The following is a 24,630-nucleotide window of genomic DNA, read 5'->3' as shown; positions in this document are numbered from 1 at the left end:
ACAAATTTTCTAGCACATATATATGATGTACATACACGATAAGAAGCTTACATATTTAATGATTACAAATTTACAATATTACATGGTGATTTTGAACATCTGTCTCTGGCCCCATGGCGGATTTTATTTGCCGCTTATATATGAAAAAAGACAAAAAATATATTGATTAAACTTATTAATAGTGGCTCTTTGTGTAGTTCCTTTTTTTGTTTCTTTACGTGAGTGGCTGAGTGCTAGTGGATGAATAGTTATGATTAAGCAGTATGGTTCATCACATTGGTCATTGGATGATCCCATGACAAATCATAAGCTTTTTATTTCTCCAAAACTTGAAAGTTCACAAAACTTTATGATCCTAAAATATTTTATGTATTTAGATTCTAAATGGGTGTAACTAAACTAGTTGTATTAGATCATGCACGAATGCTCTTATTTATCGTATATCTATCTGGTTAAGTTAATCACTGTTATCAAGGCTTTGTTTGTAAATTATACTGTTATATAGAAGTTGACATATACTTATAAAAGCGTAGTGATTTATTGTATCTTATGTCATATGAATAAGGATCATTTATAAACATGATAATGTCGTTGTTGGTATAGTTAAACTTACGTGCAATTGCAAGTAACTTTAATGAAAAACTATTTGGTAGAGAGAAAAAGACAGCGAAGATAAGTATGAAGTCGTGTTATGGATAGACTGTTTATATTGTTTTGTGGATGTGAATTTGTCTCAATCTAATATTGTCACGTCCTCATTTTTCGAACCATTGTGTGGCAATATCATAACCCTCATTAAATGTCATTAGCTCAATTGGTAAAGAGTATAGGCAAAGCTTAGAAGTCGCCGATTCGAATGACGTTTAGGACGAAACTAATATTAAATGCGGTCATTTCGGGTCTGAGGGGGTTACGAGCTTCGGCGCAGAACTTCCTGATATTAAAAAATAAATAATAATATCATAACCCTCATGACAATTTTTATTTTGAAAAGAAAAAAATTTGGGAAAGCAGTGCGATAAATTGATACCAATATATAATCAATGAAGCTTATTTATTAAAACATTTTAAATGAAAAATTGTTTATCTTATCCATATATAGCTTGAAATGTAGCTCGTGTGGACCAAAGACACCAATGGGTCCATTTTATGTACCTAAGAGTCAAAACATCTATCCTCAAAGTTCGAATATGTGAACGAAATGGAAAAATTATATTTTCAAATATAGTTTTTCCGTTATATTAATGTTGATTTTTATGTCATCGTGATTAATCGAAGTACCTTCTTAAATAGGGCAACACCTGTGGCGATGGGTCCATGCAACCTAACAACGGAATAATAAAGTTTGAAATTATGATTACAGATTATTATAAAGTATGTAACTTGAATGATTTTTCTCCAAAACTGAATGAATTTAAATGGCTAGTGCGTATTTTAAAAAAAATAAAAAATGTTTCAAAGGAGTGCTATTGTTTTCCTAGAGATTTTATTTTTATTACTAGGTGATAGTAAATATTTACATTTATAATTAGAAAAAATTCTTTATAAAAAAATAGAGGATAACAAAAAGCTAGATAAAAAAAAAAAGACTCTCAGAAAAACAAACAAAAATGGCGATTGTTAAGGCGATTTCGCTACGGTTACTTCTTCGTCATCTTCTCTCGAAGATTCTGACAGTTTTTTACGCCGGAGTGGGGCGGTTCCTCTTCTCCCATGATCAGGCGGTTGTTCATAATAGGATAGTGGGAGTTCCCCACGATTCTGTTGTTACTCCACGATGGATTCGAATCTATTTAAAGAAGAGACTTGCAGATTTCTTCTCCATTCCCTCACATTTAACCCCTCCAATCAATTATCTCTTTCGATTCTATCCTCTCCGACTAATCATGGCTGATAATGTTCGTCGTGCCCTTCAGAACATCAATCTCGGTATCGACGAAACTCCCGTTGCTCTCCCTCAGGCTATTGTTCAAAGGGCGGTGGATGATAACCGCTTTTGCCTCCTGGGTAGACCCCTCATGCCGCGAAATCAGAATCTCCGTCAGATCCTCACTACGGTTCCACGAACTTGGGGTTTGGTTGGTTTCGTCCGTGGCAGAATCATTCAAAATCGACGATTCCAATTTATCTTTCCATCTGAAGAATCTCTTGACACTGTTCTGAGACGCGGTCCATGGTCTTTTGCGGATCGTATGCTGGTGGTGGAACGCTGGACACCGGATATGGATCCTCTTGTGCTCAATTTCATACCTTTCTGGATCCAAGTGCGAGAAATTCCCCTACAGTTTCTGAATCTCGAAGTCATTGATAACATAGCAGGGTCCCTTGGTGAGCGAAAAGCGGTCGACTTCGATCCTTTTACAACCACCAGAGTCGAATTTGTTCGGATCCAAATCAAATGGGATGTGAATCACCCCCTGCGATTTCAACGCAACTACCAGTTCTCCCTTGGCGTGAACACAGTGCTAAGCTTCTATTATGAACGTCTTCGTGGCTTCTGTGATGTTTGTGGACGAATGACTCATGATGCTGGAAGTTGTGTCCTCCAAAATGGAGCTCTCCATGATTCTGATGGCGATGATGACAATGCCGATGGTGACCAAGAGTTTCATGGAAATCCTGGAGTACACATTCAGGAGATTGGTGATGATGGTCAACCAATTCAAGATGGTGATGAAGTGGGTGAAGAAATTGTTCCAGGTCCCGTTGGTGCTGATGTCAATGAAGCAAAAGAGGAGGTCTCCGACATTGACCCGACCCATAATGCATTAGAGGACATCTCCTCCGACAATGACCGTAACATGTTCCATGGAGAATGGACATGTGATGAGGATCTTCTTTATAACCCAGTTCCTTCTTTTGCTAATGCGACAGGTGATATTCTGGGACCTGTGGAACTCCTATCACAAGAGCTGCGAAAAAGGAAACATAACTTTGAAGTGGGTGAAGCTTCTGGTTCCTCTCGCCGCATGAAGATAACTTCTCAAGAGGATTCTGAAGGTCATGACTCAGAGAATTCAGTGGGATCCGAAGACAACATCAACAAACAGAACCAGGGCAGAGCCGCGGTGGGGCCGGTACCACCACAAGTCCCATGAGAGTTGGATTTTGGAACTGTCAAGGATTGGGACAACCTTTGACAGTTCGACGTCTAGAGGAAGTACAAAGAGTGTACTTTTTGGACATGTTGTTCCTGATTGAAACAAAACAACAAGACAACTACACAAGGGATTTGGGCGTTAAGATGGGGTTTGAAGACATGTGTATTATTTCACCTAGAGGTTTAAGTGGTGGTTTAGTTGTGTATTGGAAAAAGCATCTTTCAATTCAAGTTATTTCTCATGATGTAAGGCTAGTAGATCTATATGTTGAATATAAAAATTTTAATTTCTATTTGTCTTGCATCTATGGGCACCCAATACCTAGTGAACGCCACCACCTCTGGGAAAAACTCCAAAGAGTGTCAGCACATCGTTCAGGACCTTGGATGATGTGTGGGGATTTTAATGAGATCCTTAATCTGAATGAAAAGAAAGGCGGTCGACGTCGCAGTATTGGCAGCCTGCAAAATTTCACAAATATGATCAATTGTTGCAATATGAAGGACTTGAAGTCTAAAGGAAACCCTTACAGCTGGGTAGGAAAGAGGCAGAACGAGACCATTGAATCTTGCCTTGACAGAGTCTTCATCAATTCTGACTGGCAAGCTTCATTTCCAGCTTTTGAAACAGAGTTTTTACCGATTGCTGGATCAGATCATGCCCCTGTCATAATCGACATTGCAGAAGAAGTGTGCACTAAACGCGGACAATTTCGATATGATCGTCGTCATTTTCAATTTGAAGACTTTGTTGACTCCGTGCAAAGAGGCTGGAATCGAGGCCGATCAGATAGTCATGGTGGATACTATGAGAAGCTCCATTGTTGCAGACAAGAACTAGCAAAGTGGAAGAGAAGAACAAAGACGAATACTGCGGAGAAAATTGAGACGCTAAAATATAGAGTAGATGCGGCGGAGAGGGACCACACGTTGCCACACCAAACAATTCTTCGACTCAGACAGGATCTTAACCAAGCTTATAGAGACGAAGAACTTTATTGGCATCTCAAAAGCAGAAACAGATGGATGCTACTAGGAGATCGAAATACAATGTTCTTCTATGCCTCCACTAAGCTTCGGAAATCTCGCAATAGGATCAAGGCAATCACTGATGCTCAGGGAATAGAAAACTTCAGAGATGATACTATAGGTAAAGTGGCAGAAAACTATTTTGCTGACTTGTTTACTACAACTCAGACTTCAGACTGGGAGGAGATTATTTCAGGGATAGCCCCTAAAGTAACAGAGCAGATGAATCATGAGCTTCTTCAGAGTGTAACTGACCAGGAAGTTAGAGATGCAGTGTTTGCGATTGGTGCAGATAGAGCTCCGGGTTTTGACGGCTTCACGGCTGCGTTCTATCATCATCTTTGGGATCTGATTGGGAATGATGTTTGTTTGATGGTGCGACATTTTTTTGAATCAGATGTCATGGATAATCAAATCAACCAAACTCAGATTTGCCTCATCCCTAAGATCATCGATCCTAAACACATGTCGGATTATCGTCCTATTAGTCTCTGTACCGCCAGCTACAAGATTATCTCTAAGATTTTGATTAAGCGCTTAAAGCAGTGTCTTGGAGATGTGATCTCGGACTCTCAGGCAGCGTTTGTCCCAGGACAAAATATATCAGACAACGTTTTGGTCGCTCATGAACTCCTTCATTCTCTGAAATCAAGACGTGAGTGTCAAAGTGGGTACGTGGCTGTTAAGACAGATATTAGTAAAGCTTATGACCGAGTTGAGTGGAATTTTTTGGAAAAGGTTATGATACAATTAGGCTTTGCACCGAGATGGGTCAAATGGATAATGACTTGCGTAACATCCGTTTCTTATGAGGTGCTTATCAATGGATCACCCTATGGTAAGATCTTCCCATCGAGAGGTATCCGACAAGGCGACCCTCTATCCCCTTATTTATTTCTGTTTTGCGCTGAAGTCTTGAGTAATATGCTGCGTAAAGCTGAAGTTAATAAACAGATTCATGGGATGAAGATTACCAAAGATTGCCTTGCCATATCTCACCTCTTGTTCGCAGATGATTCCTTGTTTTTCTGTAGAGCATCTAATCAGAATATTGAGCAGCTAGCGTTGATTTTCAAGAAATATGAAGAAGCTTCGGGTCAGAAGATAAACTACGCGAAATCTTCAATAATTTTTGGTCAAAAAATTCCAACCATGAGACGACAACGACTTCATAGATTGCTGGGAATCGATAACGTTAGGGGAGGAGGTAAATATTTGGGCTTACCCGAACAGTTAGGTCGTAGAAAAGTGGAACTTTTTGAATACATTGTAACGAAGGTGAAGGAGCGAACAGAAGGATGGGCATATAATTATTTATCTCCAGCTGGAAAGGAGATTGTTATTAAGGCAATAGCAATGGCGCTACCGGTCTACTCGATGAACTGCTTCTTACTTCCTACTTTAATTTGCAATGAGATAAACAGTTTGATAACGGCGTTTTGGTGGGGAAAGGAGAATGGTAAAAAGAAAATCCCTTGGGTAGCATGGAAAGAATGACTCTCCCTAAAAAAGAAGGCGATCTTGGATTTAAAGATCTCCATCAGTTCAATCGAGCTTTACTTGCGAAGCAAGCGTGGCGCATTCTCACTAACCCTCAAAGTCTTCTTGCTCGTCTATATAAAGGATTGTATTATCCCAATACTACCTATTTAAGAGCGAATAAGGGAGGACATGCATCTTATGGCTGGAACTCAATACAAGAAGGGAAATTGTTACTACAACAAGGCTTACGGGTAAGGCTTGGAGATGGCCAAACTACTAAGATATGGGAAGACCCTTGGCTTCCAACACTTCCCCCGCGACCTGCTCGTGGCCCAATTCTGGATGAGGACATGAAAGTAGCAGATTTATGGAGAGAAAATAAACGAGAATGGGATCCTGTGATTTTCGAAGGAGTTCTTAATCCGGAGGATCAACAACTGGCTAAATCTTTGTATCTCTCTAACTATGCCGCTAGAGACTCTTATAAATGGGCGTATACTCGCAATACTCAATATACGGTGAGATCGGGGTATTGGGTTGCCACTCATGTCAATCTTACAGAGGAGGAAATCATTAATCCCCTTGAAGGAGACGTTCCATTAAAACAAGAAATCTGGAGATTGAAGATCACTCCAAAGATCAAGCATTTCATTTGGCGCTGTTTATCCGGAGCTTTATCCACAACCACTCAACTCCGGAACAGGAACATTCCAGCAGACCCGACTTGTCAAAGATGCTGCAATGCCGACGAGACAATTAACCACATAATTTTTACTTGTTCTTATGCGCAGGTTGTATGGAGAAGTGCAAACTTTTCTGGGAGTAATCGACTTTGCTTCACGGATAATCTTGAAGAGAATATACGACTAATATTGCAGGGGAAGAAAAACCAAAACCTTCCCATTCTTAATGGCTTGATGCCTTTTTGGATAATGTGGCGCTTATGGAAATCACGTAACGAATACCTTTTTCAACAGCTTGATCGTTTCCCTTGGAAGGTGGCACAGAAAGCAGAACAAGAAGCAACCGAATGGGTCGAAACTATGGTTAATGATACGGCTATCTCACACAACACGGCACAGTCCAATGATCGACCGTTGAGCCGAAGTAAACAATGGAGTTCACCACCGGAGGGATTTCTCAAATGTAACTTTGACAGTGGCTATGTTCAGGGAAGGGATTATACAAGCACAGGTTGGATACTCCGTGACTGCAATGGACGTGTACTACATTCAGGTTGTGCGAAACTACAACAATCATACTCAGCCCTACAAGCAGAAGCCTTGGGATTCTTACATGCCCTACAAATGGTTTGGATACGTGGATACTGTTATGTGTGGTTTGAAGGCGACAATCTGGAGCTAACGAACCTAATTAACAAGACTGAAGATCATCATCTCCTTGAAACACTGCTTTATGACATTCGGTTTTGGATGACTAAGTTACCCTTCTCATCAATTGGTTATGTCAATCGGGAGAGAAACTTGGCAGCGGACAAACTCACAAAGTATGCAAACTCAATGTCTTCTTTGTATGAAACCTTTCATGTACCACCAAGATGGCTACAACTCTATTTGTACTATCCCTTTACAAATTAATAAAGTCAGATGTTAAAAAAAAAAAAAAAATAGAGTAAGTAGTTGTTAGGAAAATAATATCATTATATTTGACAGATTATTTAATTTCATTATCATTTTCCTCATAACATTTTAAAGATGATAAGATTAGTGTAATTACTAATTAGTGAGGCTGTCGCATTAGTTGATGATGTTGTAGATAAAAAAAATGATCAAACAAGAAATGATTACCAATTATCATATGTAGGACACGTATAAATGTTAAAAACGGAAAATTAATAACCATTCCAATTGATCAACTTGATGGTGGTCATTAAAAATCACTTTAGAAAATACGGAATTTTATAAAATATAAAATATAGTTTGGTTTTATTTTGTCTGATGAATTTTTTTTTTATGTAAAGTAAAAGGTTAAAAGAGAAAAATGATTAACAAAGGCACTAAGAATATTGAGAAGAGTGCTTTGAGAATTGTGGCAAATACAGTGACAACCACTATAAAATCATTATCTCTTAATTAATACTGGTATTAGTCATCCTCTTAAAAAAACATTTTTTTTTATGGGTAGGATTCTTAAAATTATTTATTATCGTTAAACAACAAAATCTATTTTATTTTGTTTTGTTGTTTGAATTTCTCTATTTTATGGGAATGTTCTCATTTAAATTAAAACTAACAGGGCACGAATATGGGCCTTAAATTATCAAGCCCAGTAGAGCCCATACTTCTTCTACTATCTCAAATATCTGATATACATTTCAGAGGAACTATATTCGTCTTTTTCAAACCGGCCCAGCTCAATAAGTTCTTTAATATATGGCTACCCAACCCAAATACGAAATACTCGTCCAATTATGAAATCTCACGTAAAAGCCCACTTAATGGTAGTTTTATGGTTCTAATATTTTCTAAGTATTAGATCTATGACTCTGTTACGAACATAATGTACAATTTAGCGGCCCAAAGCAATGTAAGAAGGTAAAAAAGAAAAACTAAAGAAATTAGTTAGGTTATATAAAAAAAAGTATAATCAGAGAAATTTAATCTCTCTTTTGCATAAATTATTAAAACTAAATTGGAAAATGACATTTCAAAAGAGAAAATATTTTCAAAAATGGAAAATAAAACCATTAAAAAATTAAATATGATTTAAAATATTTCTCGTACCAAAGTCCACACGATTCCATGAAATATGTGGAAAGTCTAGTAATCGCTATTTAAGGTGTCAAAACAATGTATAGAGAGATTCAAAGACTTGTTTCCAAATCATATATTAGTATTAAATTAGTAAATGGCTTCATGTTTTTAATGATTGTGAGTCAAAAATTAATTTTTAATATCTTTTTGACAATGTTGTTAGTATATATTTAATGATATATGTGAACTTTATAATCTTTTAATGATTTGTGACAATGTTCTTAATCTTAGGTAAATTTATGAAATTTCAAGCATCCGTTTGTGTTTGTTCATGAACATGGACAATCTTTATTCTTGAAAACAAATATGCTAGATTTTGTGTGTCATTTGAGTGTGAAATCTTTGGATTTTTTCACCTAATTACAATAACTTTATCTTGGTCAAAGAATCATTGATCGATGTTGATTTATGAGTGATAATTATAGTTTAACATAGGATATCTTATTTAATGAATGTAGTTGATCTTATCTCTATAAAATATTCTATTGGACTTTCGAATTACGATTGATTGAGATAGTAATTATTAAATCGTGATTGTTTATATAAACTTTTGAAGAAAGGACGATTACACTAGTCTGCTTTTTTGACTCAAAATAGTGAACACTTTGTATGAAGAATCGTTAAAAGTTATAAACATGCAGTATAAGAACTAACGAAAATATAACCAAATTAATTTATGAAATACAGTGGATTGGTTTTGGTGTTATTTTAAATAAATGAATTGGTTGAATGGGAGTGATTGTCGAGCATGTGACAAAAAAACATAATTTGAGAGTAAATACAAACACCGAAAAATAGAATATGTTACAAAATCTTATAAAATCTTAATAAATAAGGAGAATTTGTAAATTGTAACCACTAAATGATTTAATGATATAAAGTCAAACATGAATCTCACATGGCCGACACACACACATTTTGTTAGCACCACTTCCTTTGTGTACCCCCTTTTCCCCCTATCTTTGTGTACTACTAAATCCATATATTCTACTTTTTTACATCTTTGTGAATAAAGGATAAAAATTAGCAAACTTGTCGAAAAAATAGAGTGTGTCCTACATGAACATGAAATGGATGCTTTATATGAATCTCACGTCGGAAAACTATAATTGATAGAAACTGAGTAGCAATATTGCCACACCAACGTCGCCATCTTCATCTTCATCTAGTCACATTTAACATCGATCATCAACAAGTTGCGAAAAAGAGTGTTTAAATTAAAAGAAAAAGTTCAAGAATATTTGTGTAGAACATGGTTCAAGCGAAGATGAAACTAAAAGTAAAATGAGATTGGTTCGACTCCATATCATACAAAAGAATGTCCATCCTAGGTAGTAGAAATATAGATATCAAAGAGAATGAAGTATAAGAAAAAGAGGAAACAATGGTCAATGCCAAACGGATCACCTTTTTTATAAGACATTTCCCTAAATTAACCATACATAACAAAAAAAGGATATTTGATATTTCCATCGACCCATTTTGTCAATTTTCAAACAATTTTTTTCAATGCATTGACTAATAATGTATAGGGATTCACACATTGTATTTTTGTTTTCAATTATTTTCGTTAGGTTTTAACCATTTATGTTTCTCTAAGGTCTAACCCAAACCCATTTGAGTTAAATTTTAATATATATATATATTAAAAAATAAAATAAAAGAACAAAAAAGAAAATAAAATAAATTCTTTTTCCTTTATAATATAAAGTACAAGTCCCTTGCCCAATAAAATTATGCCACATAAGATTTGTTTATAATTTAAAGAATTATTTAAAATTTTTTAAAAAAAAAACGCTCATTTTTTTTTTCTACATATTTAAAAACAAAAAAATATTCCTAGATTTTCTCACACACCACACCATCATTATCTTTGGAAATTTGTAACCAACTCAAGATTTTCCAAACCGTTTTATCTTCCTCTACAAAAATCCAATTCACGTTAAATCTATCTCTTGCTCTTGCTTCCTCCAAAAAAAAAAAAAAATCATTCCCAGATCCATCGATATGAAATTGTATAGAAAAAATGGTATTCGATCCAAGTTTATTGTCTTCTATTTTTCTTAGGTTAATTTCACTTTATTCCAGATTCATTGTTTGTTTTTTCTTTCTCGGAAGAGCACAATGTGAGTTTCACTGGCCTCTGTTATAAACATATATAGAAATCTGTAACAAAAATCATTACTAAAATTCTGTGACATGTGCAGCGATCAAAGAATCAATAGCGGAAAAAGAAACTACACTGCATTCATCTATGACTGAAAGCTTCTGATCAAGCCATGAAATTAAGGTATCCCAAACACGTATCTTCTCTATGTTTATCAATCTTGCTTTAAGTTCTAATTCTGCATATTTCAAAGGAACCATACAAGTGTTCCTAAAATCCATTTGAATATTCAAAAACTTCTCTCAAATATCATGTAGTTATAGAAGCTACTGTCTCTAAGCGCACGAGAGAAAGCTACACAACCCACGTCAGTTTCCATCTACACATATAAGGTAATAATAATATTTTCATGTATCTTTAATAATAGCTCTATGTTTTTTTCTGTATTTTTCATTATAAAACTCATAACTATGTTATCATTTAATATGGTACTAATTTAATGGGATTGATTTACTATTGCCTCAAACATGTAATAATTTAATGATTTTTTGTTTTTAACGTTTTTAGAAATTCATGAGCATTTTAAATTTGTGGTTAGGTCATAACAATTTGCTATTACAAAAAAAAGAAACACTCTAAATAATATAAAAAATAGTTTACCGTATAATACTAGTAGTAAATAAATAATTTGATTGTTATTCATAAATTTTGAATTCTAAAATCTCCTGAATCAACTCATGCAATTGTCTTAAGAATTACACGTGGATAAATCATGGGCTTATGAGTCAGGCCCATTTAACCGGGGTATTTTCGTAGTTAAGAGACTAGAATGGTGGGTATTTCAGGTAAAAGGTCTATGGGGCCAGATCTGCGCTTTGTCGCGATGTCATTATCGCCAAAGATATGCGATAGCGACTCTCGTACAAAGTCTCTCACTCACCTATATTTTTTGTTTTCTTATATTTCAACAAAAAAACGTTTTATTTTCCTTTTGGTGTAAGTAAAAAAACAAAACAAAACGTTTTATTTCTAAAGTTCAGAAAACTTATTTATACCAAGGAAAAAATAGATAATAAATTTTGAGAAGTTGGTGACTATATATTACTTCACTTATTCAAGAAATTTAAACATGGTAAATGTTACTTTAAATGTTAAATGATGTATAAGAAATGTAATGAAATTGAATAAATGTAGTTTTAAAGATGTTTTAATTAGTAAGACAAACCTAGTTAGTGTCACAATAATTATATTTTTTTTTTTGTCATCCAAAATTATTAAAGCTCAAGTAAACCAATCCTGAGGGATATTATTTACAAATGTGATATGATGCGGTTCGGTGCGGATCTTCCGCGCCAAATTATACGCTTTTATATTAGCATTATAAAAAATTATAGATAAAGAGAAGTTTGTGAATTCTTCATTGTCGCTTTGCAATTTCTCTAAATACACAGTAAATACCGACAATTCGGTTAGAGAAAATATATCTATTTCGTATAATAATGTTAACTTTGAGGAGATTTTGGGTAAAATAATAACTTTTGTTGGATGGATCATATCATGAGCCATTAAGAAAAAGTCCAAAACTTTTCTTCTTCAAAGTTGGACTCAAGTTAGAAAAAGAAAAAAGAGCTAGAGAGATATAAAAATGAAAAGAAAGTTCATGGCAAAAAACTGATATAGACAGAGACACAGAGAGAGAGAAACGTATCTGAAGAAAATCTAAAAAATTCGATTCAATTTTTTTCTTACTTTTAAAAGCAAAAAATCTCACTAAAACAAAAGAAGAAGAAAGAAGAAAGAAAATGGAATACCTACATTTGAAGTGATGAGAAGAGATTTTGTGTATAATAATAATGCAATGTTCAATCCTCTCACAACTCATTACAGGTAACTAAAATAATTTCTCCATGTGCTTGCTTATTAGTCGTTCTTCCTAATGTTATGTTTCTCTCTGTGTTCTTTCTTTCTTTGGTCAAAGCTTTAATTTTTTTTCTATTGTTGGATTTGAGACAGTGAACATAGCTATGTTCTTGTTCCAATAATAAACAATCACGCCTGTAAAGAGCTTATGATTGATTAGTGTGTTTTTTAGTATTAATTAATTTCTCTGACAATAATTACTTAGTTTTTAATTCTTCTCTGTAAGAAACCTTTGGAAACTGAGCAAAGTTGCTTCTTTTGAGAACCATGCGTTTCTTTCTCTCTTTTGTTCTTGAATTCGCAAAAACATGTCCTTTTTCGTCTACAGGTTTCTAGGGTTTGTTTCTGTACTATAAACTATGTTTATGGTAACATTCTTAATCATAACTACACTACCAATGCTTTTATGTTATATGTATGCAAAAAAGGCTCTAACTTTTGTTTTCTTTCACTATTGTTTCTTCTTTTGTTCTCTATTGTTGTAGCTCAGATATGAACTGGGCACTCAACAATCATCAAGAAGAAGAAGAAGAGCCACGAAGAATTGAAATTTCTGATTCCGAGTCACTAGAAAACTTGAAAAGCAGCGATTTTTATCAACTGGGTGGTGGTGGTGCTCTGAATTCGTCAGAAAAGCCGAGAAAGATCGATTTTTGGCGTTCGGGGTTGATGGGTTTTGCGAAGATGCAGCAGCAGCAACAGCTTCAGCATTCAGTGGCGGTGAAGATGAACAATAATAATAATAACGATCTAATGGGTAATAAAAAAGGGTCAACTTTCATACAAGAACATCGAGCATTGTTACCAAAAGCTTTGATTCTGTGGATCATCATTGTTGGGTTTATAAGCAGTGGGATTTATCAGTGGATGGATGATGCTAATAAGATTAGAAGGGAAGAGGTTTTGGTCAGCATGTGTGATCAAAGAGCTAGAATGTTGCAGGATCAATTTAGTGTTAGTGTTAATCATGTTCATGCTTTGGCTATTCTCGTCTCCACTTTTCATTACCACAAGAACCCTTCTGCAATTGATCAGGTCAGTGTGTGCTTTATTAAAAGCTCAAAGCTTTGGTGAAATTTTTGATTCATAAATGCAAAGTTGACTTTTTTTGGAACCAGAAGTTTTTGAAATTTACTCTTTTATGTTTGGTTATTGAGTAAATGAAGGGAAATTTAGGCCTTTGCTTTACTCATTGGTTTGTGGCTAATTTTGCAGGAGACATTTGCGGAGTACACGGCAAGAACAGCATTTGAGAGACCGTTGCTAAGTGGAGTGGCTTATGCTGAAAAAGTTGTGAATTTTGAGAGGGAGATGTTTGAGCGGCAGCACAATTGGGTTATAAAGACAATGGATAGAGGAGAGCCTTCACCGGTTAGGGATGAGTATGCTCCTGTTATATTCTCTCAAGATAGTGTCTCTTACCTTGAGTCACTCGATATGATGTCAGGCGAGGTAATATAAACATTATCAGACACTTATGGTTTTGTTTTTTCGGTTAAGTATCCGACCTGCACCTCTTCTGAATTTTGGCTATCTTTTCTGCAGGAGGATCGTGAGAATATTTTGCGAGCTAGAGAAACCGGAAAAGCTGTCTTGACTAGCCCTTTTAGGTTGTTGGAAACTCACCATCTCGGAGTTGTGTTGACATTCCCTGTCTACAAGTCTTCTCTTCCTGAAAATCCGACTGTCGAAGAGCGTATTGCAGCCACTGCAGGGTAAAGTTCCCATCTGATTACTGGAGCAAACTTTTGCTTGTGATCATGTAAAAAGAGATTTTCGAGATTTCATGATTGGTTTATGTGTGTGATCATGTAAAGGAAAGAGGTTTTTTGAGATTTCAAGATTGGTTTGTGTGTAAAGTAAAGATTGATGCTTGAATTTGAAATGCAGGTACCTTGGTGGTGCGTTTGATGTGGAGTCTCTAGTCGAGAATTTACTTGGTCAGCTTGCTGGTAACCAAGCAATAGTTGTGCATGTGTATGATATCACCAATGCATCAGATCCACTTGTCATGTATGGTAATCAAGATGAAGAAGCCGACAGATCTCTCTCTCATGAGAGCAAGCTCGATTTTGGAGACCCCTTCAGGAAACATAAGATGATATGCAGGTACCACACAGAAAATCTTAAAGCTAAAATACTCTCTGATATCTAAAAACTGATATCTTGTTTGAACAATTTCGAGTGCAGGTACCACCAAAAGGCACCAATACCGTTGAATGTGCTCACAACTGTGCCATTGTTCTTTGCGATTGGTTTCTTGGTGGGTTATATACTGTATGGTGCAGCTATGCACATAGTAAAAGTCGAAGATGATTTCCATGAAATGCAAGAGCTTAAAGTTCGAGCAGAAGCTGCTGATGTCGCTAAATCGCAGTTTCTTGCTACCGTGTCTCACGAGATCAGGACACCAATGAATGGCATTCTCGGTACTACATCTTCAAACAAATTCCAGTACTGTTGCCTTTCATCTTTGGTTTCTCAAACTGCCTCAAAGATTCTGTTTTAAAAATTTTCTGCAGGAATGCTTGCTATGCTCCTAGATACAGAACTAAGCTCGACACAGAGAGATTACGCTCAAACCGCTCAAGTATGTGGTAAAGCTTTGATTGCATTGATAAATGAGGTTCTTGATCGCGCCAAGATTGAAGCTGGAAAGCTGGAGTTGGAATCAGTACCATTTGATATCCGTTCAATATTGGATGATGTCCTTTCTCTATTCTCTGAGGAGTCAAGGAACAAAAGCATTGAGGTAAGTTTTCAATCCAAGGAATAAAGATACATCTATTTGGAGTTGTGGCTGCTAATTTCTTGATTTCAAATTTGGCAGCTCGCGGTTTTCGTTTCAGACAAAGTACCAGAGATAGTCAAAGGAGATTCAGGGAGATTTAGACAGATAATCATAAACCTTGTTGGAAATTCGGTTAAAGTTAGTCCCTATTTCAATCTCTGCCTTTGTTGGCAGCTTGTGTATATGATTTTTGTTTGATCAAGATGTTGTCTTTTTGACAGTTCACAGAGAAAGGACATATCTTTGTTAAAGTCCATCTTGCGGAACAATCAAAAGATGAATCTGAACCGAAAAATGCATTGAATGGTGGAGTGTCTGAAGAAATGATCGTTGTTTCCAAACAGTCAAGTTACAACACATTGAGCGGTTACGAAGCTGCTGATGGTCGGAATAGCTGGGATTCATTCAAGCATTTGGTCTCTGAGGAGCAGTCATTATCGGAGTTTGATATTTCTAGCAATGTTAGGCTTATGGTTTCAATCGAAGACACGGGTATTGGAATCCCTTTAGTTGCGCAAGGCCGTGTGTTTATGCCGTTTATGCAAGCAGATAGCTCGACTTCAAGAAACTATGGAGGTACTGGTATTGGTTTGAGTATAAGCAAGTGTCTTGTTGAACTTATGCGTGGTCAGATAAATTTCATAAGCCGGCCTCATATTGGAAGCACGTTCTGGTTCACGGCTGTTTTAGAGAAATGCGATAAATGCAGTGCGATTAACCATATGAAGAAACCTAATGTGGAACACTTGCCTTCTACTTTTAAAGGAATGAAAGCTATAGTTGTTGATGCTAAGCCTGTTAGAGCTGCTGTGACTAGATACCATATGAAAAGACTCGGAATCAATGTTGATGTCGTGACAAGTCTCAAAACCGCTGTTGTTGCAGCTGCTGCGTTTGAAAGAAACGGTTCTCCTCTCCCAACAAAACCGCAACTTGATATGATCTTAGTAGAGAAAGATTCATGGATTTCAACTGAAGATAATGACTCAGAGATTCGTTTATTGAATTCAAGAACCAACGGAAACGTTCATCACAAGTCTCCGAAACTAGCTCTATTCGCAACAAACATCACAAATTCGGAGTTCGACAGAGCTAAATCCGCAGGATTTGCAGATACGGTAATAATGAAACCGTTAAGAGCAAGCATGATTGGGGCGTGTCTGCAACAAGTTCTCGAGCTGAGAAAAACAAGACAACAACATCCAGAAGGATCATCACCCGCAACTCTCAAGAGCTTGCTTACAGGGAAGAAGATTCTTGTGGTTGATGATAATATAGTTAACAGGAGAGTAGCTGCAGGAGCTCTCAAGAAATTTGGAGCAGAAGTGGTTTGTGCAGAGAGTGGTCAAGTTGCTTTGGGTTTGCTTCAGATTCCACACACTTTCGATGCTTGCTTCATGGATATTCAAATGCCACAGATGGACGGGTAACTAAATCACAACTAATACTATTTTTGGATTATTCGGTTTTTGAATTGTTCGGTATGAAAAATTTCCCGCCAAATTATAACTGACTTGGTTTGGTTCGGATTCGGTTAAAATCTTTTATAAACTTCATTGATTCTCAGATTTGAAGCAACTCGTCAGATAAGAATGATGGAGAAGGAAACTAAAGAGAAGACAAATCTCGAATGGCATTTACCGATTCTAGCGATGACTGCGGATGTGATACACGCGACCTACGAGGAATGTCTGAAAAGTGGGATGGATGGTTACGTCTCCAAACCTTTTGAAGAAGAGAATCTCTATAAATCCGTTGCCAAATCATTCAAACCTAATCCTATCTCACCTTCGTCGTAATCCAATCTTCCGGCGAGTTTTTTTTCTCTCTCCGCAGCCGGAAGAGTGGACCGATTCTGCTGATTGATATGCATTTTGGTTTCTGTACATACAGTAGGTTCACAATCTAGAGATTTTGAAGGTTTTTTTTTCTTTCACCGAAGTAATGTAGCTTGCCATGACTAGTGTATGTTGTTAAACGACAACGTCTAAGACGACGGTTCAGTGTTGATCTTAGCGTAAGTATTAATCCCACGGGATCGTTTGTACTGTATCAGATTTGGTTAGTCGTTTAAACATTGTAATGTTCTAATAATAACTTTTCCATATATAACATCTTCTTATAACTTGAGACGAGACCATTTTGATTCATCTTTTGAGCTTGTTTAGCAACCAAATCGGTTAGCTAGTTGAACGAAGATCAGAGAAAGAGCTCAAACAACTCTTCATTAGCTATAGCTCAGTCGACGACTTGAGCTTTCAAACAACAGAAACAGAGCAAAGCTTAAAAACGACTGCGTTTTACTATTGGTTCGTCGATCTCACTAAACCGAGTGAGATAACCAAAGCCAATCAACAACCCTTTAATCGGATCTCTCGATGTAATCTATAAAGGATGAGAAGAATTAGGAACTTGTCCAAGAAGAGTATATAGAAAATATCTGACTTTTTGTTTGTTTTTTATATACTCTATCGACTTATTTTATCAGTTTCAGTAGGAACGCAACGAAATACTACAGAATGAATTTCTCCCGATTTAGGTAGAATTGGATCACCACACTGTTAGGTTCTAATTTGAAATGCCTTCCGACTAATACCAAGGATAATCATACCGTCTGCATTTCTAACTACCAAATAAATTAATTGGACCAAATCACAACTGAGAGACTTTCTAAACAAATTTGTTATTGTTTTCATGAAAAATCAAACTCAGGTATAGGAGTTAAAGTTTCCTTGTGCCACTACACCAAAGAGGTTTGGACAAATATCTGATTTTTAGAATTATTGAGAATTTAAGAAATGATTGAAAAAAGAAGTAAGTGAAATAAATGTGGTTGATGTGTGACCGTAACGAACAGCAAAGTGGACTAGTTGTTGTTGTCACGTAATCTTTCTACGTACACAAGTGTTCGATCTACATTTCGTGCGAGTTTATAGTATATGGTTGGTGCGTATAATACACCAATCTTTAGCTACTTTTACTATTTTTCTATAAGATTAACAACAACAATATACATGTCCCAATTTCTACATATCGTACTATAACTATTTTTAAAATAGTATAGTTATAATATTTATTACTAGTGAATAAAAACAGACATTCAATACCATAAGAAGAAGAATAGTTCTAGGTTAGAGTGAAACTGGTAAGTAATAATAATAACTCTCCAACCTAACAAACATTAAAAATTGTGGTAAACGGCGTAAGATAACGACCGTTAAAAAATCAGCCGAATGAAGATTAATGCGTGGCTAATATGCTCCGGATTTCACGGCGTCTGTCTTTTACAGTTAAAAACTTTTTTGTCGGGACTGCAAAAAAATCACATTTATCTTGTTTGGTCAAAATTAGTCATGAGAAGATTAAGACCATGCAATGCAAAGTACTCATTAATCTTTTAATTTTTTTTATTCAAAGTATATAATTACTCACGAAGTCGTGACACAATGAGTCAAAAAATGAATTAAATAAAACGGTGTAATCTTAAACTGTCTTTAGCACGTTACGATGAAATTTCAATTTTCGACTAATCTTTGACCCTAAACAATAGGTAACCACCGTCACCGTATTAAATGCTTTTTCTATTCTAAGAAATACAGATAAGTTTCCACGTATTGTATTCGTCCCACAAATATTCATAAGGAGGAAATAATATCCTTTTTTTATAGAAGCAAATGGAAATAATGTGAACAAAAATCCAAGATCTATTACAAAATAAAATATTTTAAAAATTTAGGAAAGACAATCGATATTATTAGCAGTTTAGTCCGAAAAATGCCGAAATACACTCAATCATAGAGATATTACTTTTATTATTACCAATTTTGACACAAATCAATTGTTAAAACTTCCTAAAAAGTAAAATTCTCTAATTGAATATATAAATAAAATATTTCAAACGTGATTTTTATTTACAAACTTTACAAATGTTAATAATATATTCACCTAAACTGAAAACATCTAAATGTCATAAAATTTGTATCTTATTCCTAATTCTGATTTTTTTTTAATATAAAGTTATAAACACAATTAGTAGATAATCTCATTATTCATAATTATGGATTATTCGGCGATTTTCACTATTGTTTTTCACCACTAATTATGCCACCTTGCCAGCTGTATTCACACACACACACACACTCTACACAAGCAAAACTTAAAGTATGCATTTTTATTAATTATGGTTCATCCATTTTATTACAGAAGAATAAATATTTCATTTGAATGAGAATAATAAATAAAAAGGCAATGCTTTTATGATCCTCTTACCTTTAATCTTCTTCGTCTCTCTATCTTCCTCGATCTCCGCCGATTCCTTCGTCTTTCCCTTTCCTCTCTGTAAACCTTTTCTTCTTCTTCTTCTTCAATGCCTCCCTAAAACCCTAGACTCAGAATTCTCAAAGGCGACACCTTTAACCTCCTCCACTCTGTTTCTTTCTCCAACAAAAAATGTCAAATTCCCATTTGGGTACTCTCTGTTTCATCATCTCTTTACTGGGTTTGGCCAATTTCTCACTTTCTCAAACCGGTCTCGATGATTCGACTATGCAATCTCTCAAATCAAGTCTGAATCTTACATCAGACGTCGATTGGTCTAACCCTAACCCTTGTAAATGGCAATCTGTTCAATGCGATGGAAGTAATCGTGTTACTAAGATTCAGCTTAAACAAAAAGGGATTCGTGGAACTCTTCCTACTAATCTTCAGAGTCTCTCTGAATTGGTTATTCTCGAGCTTTTTCTCAATCGTATCTCTGGTCCTATTCCTGATCTCTCTGGCTTATCTCGTTTACAGACTCTGAATCTACACGACAATCTTTTTACCTCTGTACCGAAGAATCTCTTCTCTGGTATGAGTTCTCTTCAAGAAATGTATCTCGAGAACAATCCGTTTGATCCTTGGGTAATTCCAGACACCGTTAAAGAAGCTACGTCTCTGCAGAATCTAACTCTCTCCAATTGCAGCATTATTGGAAAGATCCCAGATTTCTTCGGTTCTCAGTCACTTCCGAGCTTGACGAATCTGAAACTATCTCAGAATGGTTTAGAAGGAGAGTTACCGATGAGTTTTGCTGGTACTTCGATTCAGTCTCTGTTCTTGAATGGTCAGAAGCTTAATGGATCGATCTCGGTATTGGGGAACATGACTTCGCTCGTTGAGGTTTCTCTTCAAGGAAATCAGTTCTCAGGTCCAATTCCTGATCTCTCTGGTTTGGTATCTCTACGTGTGTTTAATGTTAGAGAGAATCAGCTCACTGGTGTTGTTCCACAGTCTTTGGTTAGTTTGAGTTCGCTTACTACTGTGAATTTAACTAATAATTATCTTCAAGGACCGACTCCGTTGTTTGGCAAATCCGTTGGTGTTGATATAGTCAACAACATGAATAGCTTTTGTACTAATGTAGCTGGTGAGGCTTGTGATCCTCGTGTGGATACTTTGGTATCTGTAGCTGAATCATTTGGATATCCAGTGAAGCTTGCGGAAAGTTGGAAAGGAAACAATCCTTGTGTTAACTGGGTTGGGATTACTTGTTCTGGAGGTAACATTACGGTTGTTAATATGAGGAAACAGGATCTCTCGGGTACGATTTCTCCGAGTTTAGCTAAGCTTACTTCATTGGAGACTATCAATCTTGCTGATAATAAACTCTCCGGGCATATACCTGATGAGCTTACCACATTGTCTAAGCTTAGGTTACTTGATGTGTCTAACAACGATTTTTATGGAATACCGCCAAAGTTTCGGGATACTGTGACTTTGGTGACTGAAGGGAACGCTAACATGGGGAAGAATGGACCTAACAAAACGAGTGATGCTCCTGGAGCTTCACCAGGAAGTAAACCTTCAGGAGGAAGTGATGGCAGTGAAACTTCTAAGAAATCAAGCAATGTCAAGATTATTGTTCCTGTGGTTGGTGGGGTTGTTGGTGCATTGTGTTTGGTTGGGCTTGGTGTGTGTCTTTATGCGAAGAAAAGGAAGCGACCTGCTAGAGTTCAAAGTCCAAGCAGCAACATGGTTATTCATCCGCATCATTCGGGTGACAACGATGACATTAAACTCACTGTTGCAGCTTCTAGTCTTAACAGTGGTGGAGGAAGTGATAGCTACAGTCACAGCGGAAGTGCAGCGAGTGATATTCACGTTGTTGAAGCTGGGAACTTGGTTATATCGATACAGGTCTTGAGGAATGTGACGAATAACTTCAGCGAAGAGAATATTCTCGGGAGAGGTGGTTTCGGGACAGTTTACAAAGGCGAACTCCACGATGGAACAAAAATAGCTGTGAAGAGAATGGAGTCTTCGGTTGTGAGTGATAAGGGACTTACTGAGTTTAAATCTGAGATCACTGTTCTGACTAAAATGCGTCATCGTCATCTCGTTGCGCTTCTCGGTTACTGCCTTGACGGGAACGAGAGGCTTCTTGTCTACGAGTACATGCCACAGGGGACACTAAGTCAGCATTTGTTCCACTGGAAAGAGGAAGGGCGAAAACCGTTAGACTGGACTAGACGGCTGGCGATTGCATTGGATGTAGCTCGAGGTGTCGAGTATCTGCACACACTTGCGCATCAGAGCTTTATCCATAGGGATCTAAAGCCATCAAACATCCTTCTTGGTGATGATATGCGCGCTAAAGTCTCTGACTTTGGGTTAGTACGTTTAGCCCCTGATGGCAAATACTCCATTGAGACTCGAGTAGCTGGGACTTTCGGATACCTTGCCCCAGAATACGCAGGTTTGTACTTACCCAAATTTTAAAGTCTCTGCCTTTCAATTGATTTGCACTTGCCCAGTGTCAAAGTTTCATACTTTGGCCGTTTTGCACTTAAATTTTCATGCTTTGATCTTATTGCATTTTCCTAAATGTTATAGTTTCATCCTTTGATCGTTTGGCAATTGTTCTATACTCTGATTTTGGCAGTGACGGGAAGAGTGACGACCAAGGTAGACATTTTCAGCCTTGGGGTCATACTTATGGAGCTAATCACTGGTCGTAAAGCCCTAGACGAGACGCAACCCGAAGACAGCGTCCATCTAGTCACATGGTTCCGTCGGGTAGCAGCCAGCAAAGACGAAAATGCCTTCAAAAACGCAATAGACCCAAACATCAGCCTCGACGACGATACCGTAGCCAGTATTGAAAAAGTCTGGGAGCTTGCTGGTCATTGCTGTGCCCGTGAGCCTTACCAAAGACCTGACATGGCTCACATCGTTAACGTCCTTTCTTCACTCACCGTCCAATGGAAACCAACTGAGACCGACCCTGATGACGTCTATGGGATAGACTACGATATGCCGCTTCCGCAGGTGCTTAAGAAATGGCAAGCTTTCGAGGGACTAAGCCAGACCGCGGATGACTCGGGATCTTCGTCTTCGGCTTATGGAAGCAAAGACAATACGCAGACAAGTATCCCAACTCGCCCATCTGGATTTGCTGACTCGTTCACTTCTGTGGATGGACGTTGAAAAAATCAAGATTGCGTAAAACGTTTTAGTAGAAGAAGAAGATGAAGCATTGTGTGATAAATCTCTCTCTCGCTCTCCCTTTTTTTGCTTTTCTCTGAAGCATATTTACTTATGACTTCGTTTTTATCTACTGCAAGCTTTTGGTTAGTGTATTTATCTATCTACTTTGTGTAGTTTTTATGCAAAGATAACAATCTTTGAGTTCTTAAAATTTTAATATTTCGTCAGTAAAATCCAACTCATAAACCGTAAAAGCTGAACCAAACAGTATTTTGAACTCACTGCGGTTTAAGTTATTAACATGTGTTTAGGGGTTTAAGCAAGTAGATTACTATAAGTACACTTTCTATGAGAAATCATTTTGTATTCCAAGCCCACAAGTCCAATAAAGCCATGTGTTTATGGGTTTGGACTTTGGACCATACACCCACTGGAATATCAAAGCAGTCTCCGTATTCATTCAATTTGCTATGAGCCAGTTGGTCCTTCCCTTCTAATGAAATACATGATTTTGGTGTCCCTCATTTTATAAAGCACACTGTCCAATCCAATCTTCATAATATTAAGCATCTACTATTTAGGTTCACTGATCATATGATATAAAATCTAAACATCAAAGGTGACACCAATAATTGGAACTAAGTTAGGCAAACTTAACCGTTTACATGTAAGGAACCAATTATCACTTATAAACCATTCACAGCTTTTGATGTAGTTAAAAAAGATTAGATATGAGCTCCAATATAATGCAGATTCAACAACAAAAACAATACTAGAGTTATATACTCATATGTCACTAATTATTTTAGATATATATTGATAAGTTTGTATAATTATTAACTTATAATATTGATGTGATCATACATTTAATACATAATTTTAAAAATATATATTATTTTATTATCTTATGGATTTGTATTCAATATTACACTAGATTAATTCAAGAACAAAAAATAAAGTTAGGGTTAAGACATCATTGAGTCACCATGCCAAGTGGTATGTTCATTTTTGTTGTATTTCTTCTAATCTTTCATCCAGTGCTACTATCAGCATAGATCAACAACGTTGAGACGAAAAATCTGTATTAAAACGTGCAAGATAAATTGAACAAACACATATTATTTCCACGTTTTAATAATCATCGCAAGTTTTTGCAAATGGTATGTATTCAACTAAATCATATTTCTAAAACGTAAAAACGTGAAAACCCGCATACGTATTATCTCGAATAGGGAAAACTTTCTGTCATATGTTGTATCGAAGATGGAATGCCATAGAAACATCTACCTAAACTTATAATTTCAATTTTATATAATCTATAAATGCTACTATGCTCATTATCAAAATACTTTACTATTACTTTCTGGTTTTAATATTCATCTTAACGATTTTCAAGTGATATACTTTTTTTTTAATTTATAAATTATGAGCAAATGATAAGATATTTTTTAGGATACTTTCAACTAAATCTGTAACAAATTTCACCAATCTATTTAAATTTCAATTGTCTATGTATGCGAACATCAAGCAATAATCTAGTCTCTCCATAAGTATAGTATGTATGTGCTGGATTTGAATTTGCCTAAGATATTATTATGTGCACTTTGGAACGGTTATTTTTGACATCAAATATTCCTATCTATGTATATGTAGAAAATGATATAATTCTAAATTTGATAAGTTGTTTCCTTGGAAATTTCGGAGTAAATATAGGAAGCTTTGCTTACCTTTATCGCACCATCTAAATTATAAAGACTTAACTTTTTGCCCCTCAAAGTCAAATTATGTCCACTCATTTTTAATTATTACAATTTGCATATTAATGACCTAATTAGTGGATTTCATTCGTATTAAAAACATACTTATCGATTTATCTAGAGACAAAACAGTAATTTAAAAGTTACACATGCTTCATATTCCCGCCTGGTATCCATTTTAGGTATTAAAGAGTCACAGTTAT

General features: G+C 36.1%; 2 protein-coding genes and 1 pseudogene across 8 annotated transcripts; all 3 read left to right on the top strand.

Moving 5' to 3' along the window:
• Window positions 1–1,886: 1,886 nt before the first annotated feature.
• On the top strand, window positions 1,887–7,209 carry AT2G01840 (annotated as a pseudogene; the record flags this gene model as incomplete). Its single annotated transcript has 1 exon — window positions 1,887–7,209.
• Window positions 7,210–10,626: 3,417 nt separating this feature from the next.
• Window positions 10,627–17,351, top strand: WOL (CHASE domain containing histidine kinase protein). Of its 6 annotated transcripts, NM_201667.1 has the most exons (11): window positions 10,627–10,675; window positions 10,810–10,884; window positions 12,898–13,447; window positions 13,628–13,864; window positions 13,958–14,127; window positions 14,303–14,521; window positions 14,603–14,841; window positions 14,935–15,164; window positions 15,243–15,341; window positions 15,425–16,629; window positions 16,771–17,351. In NM_201667.1, the coding sequence occupies exons 3-11, from the start codon at window positions 12,905–12,907 to the stop codon at window positions 17,000–17,002; spliced, it is 3,174 nt and encodes a 1,057-aa protein (NP_973396.1). In that variant the 5' UTR covers window positions 10,627–10,675; window positions 10,810–10,884; window positions 12,898–12,904; the 3' UTR covers window positions 17,003–17,351. The 6 variants fall into 6 exon arrangements, with proteins under 6 accessions (NP_973396.1, NP_001324427.1, NP_849925.1 ...); NM_001335081.1 differs by lacking the exons at window positions 10,627–10,675; window positions 10,810–10,884 and adding an exon at window positions 11,977–12,379 and having other exon boundaries at window positions 12,903–13,447; NM_179594.2 differs by lacking the exons at window positions 10,627–10,675; window positions 10,810–10,884 and adding an exon at window positions 11,977–12,379.
• A 2,058-nt stretch (window positions 17,352–19,409) lies between these two features.
• AT2G01820 (Leucine-rich repeat protein kinase family protein) lies at window positions 19,410–22,981 on the top strand. The gene is made up of 2 exons (NM_126243.4): window positions 19,410–21,939; window positions 22,126–22,981. Exons 1-2 carry the CDS (start codon window positions 19,653–19,655, stop codon window positions 22,668–22,670), a joined length of 2,832 nt encoding a protein of 943 aa, NP_178291.1. The 5' UTR covers window positions 19,410–19,652; the 3' UTR covers window positions 22,671–22,981.
• The last annotated feature ends 1,649 nt before the right edge of the window (window positions 22,982–24,630 follow it).

The sequence above is a fragment of the Arabidopsis thaliana genome, chromosome 2 (assembly GCF_000001735.4).
Source record: "Arabidopsis thaliana chromosome 2, partial sequence".
Classification (NCBI taxonomy): domain Eukaryota; kingdom Viridiplantae; phylum Streptophyta; class Magnoliopsida; order Brassicales; family Brassicaceae; genus Arabidopsis; species Arabidopsis thaliana.
The sequence above is the reverse complement of the archived record's forward strand: the minus strand, read 5'-3'. Positions and strand labels throughout refer to the sequence as shown.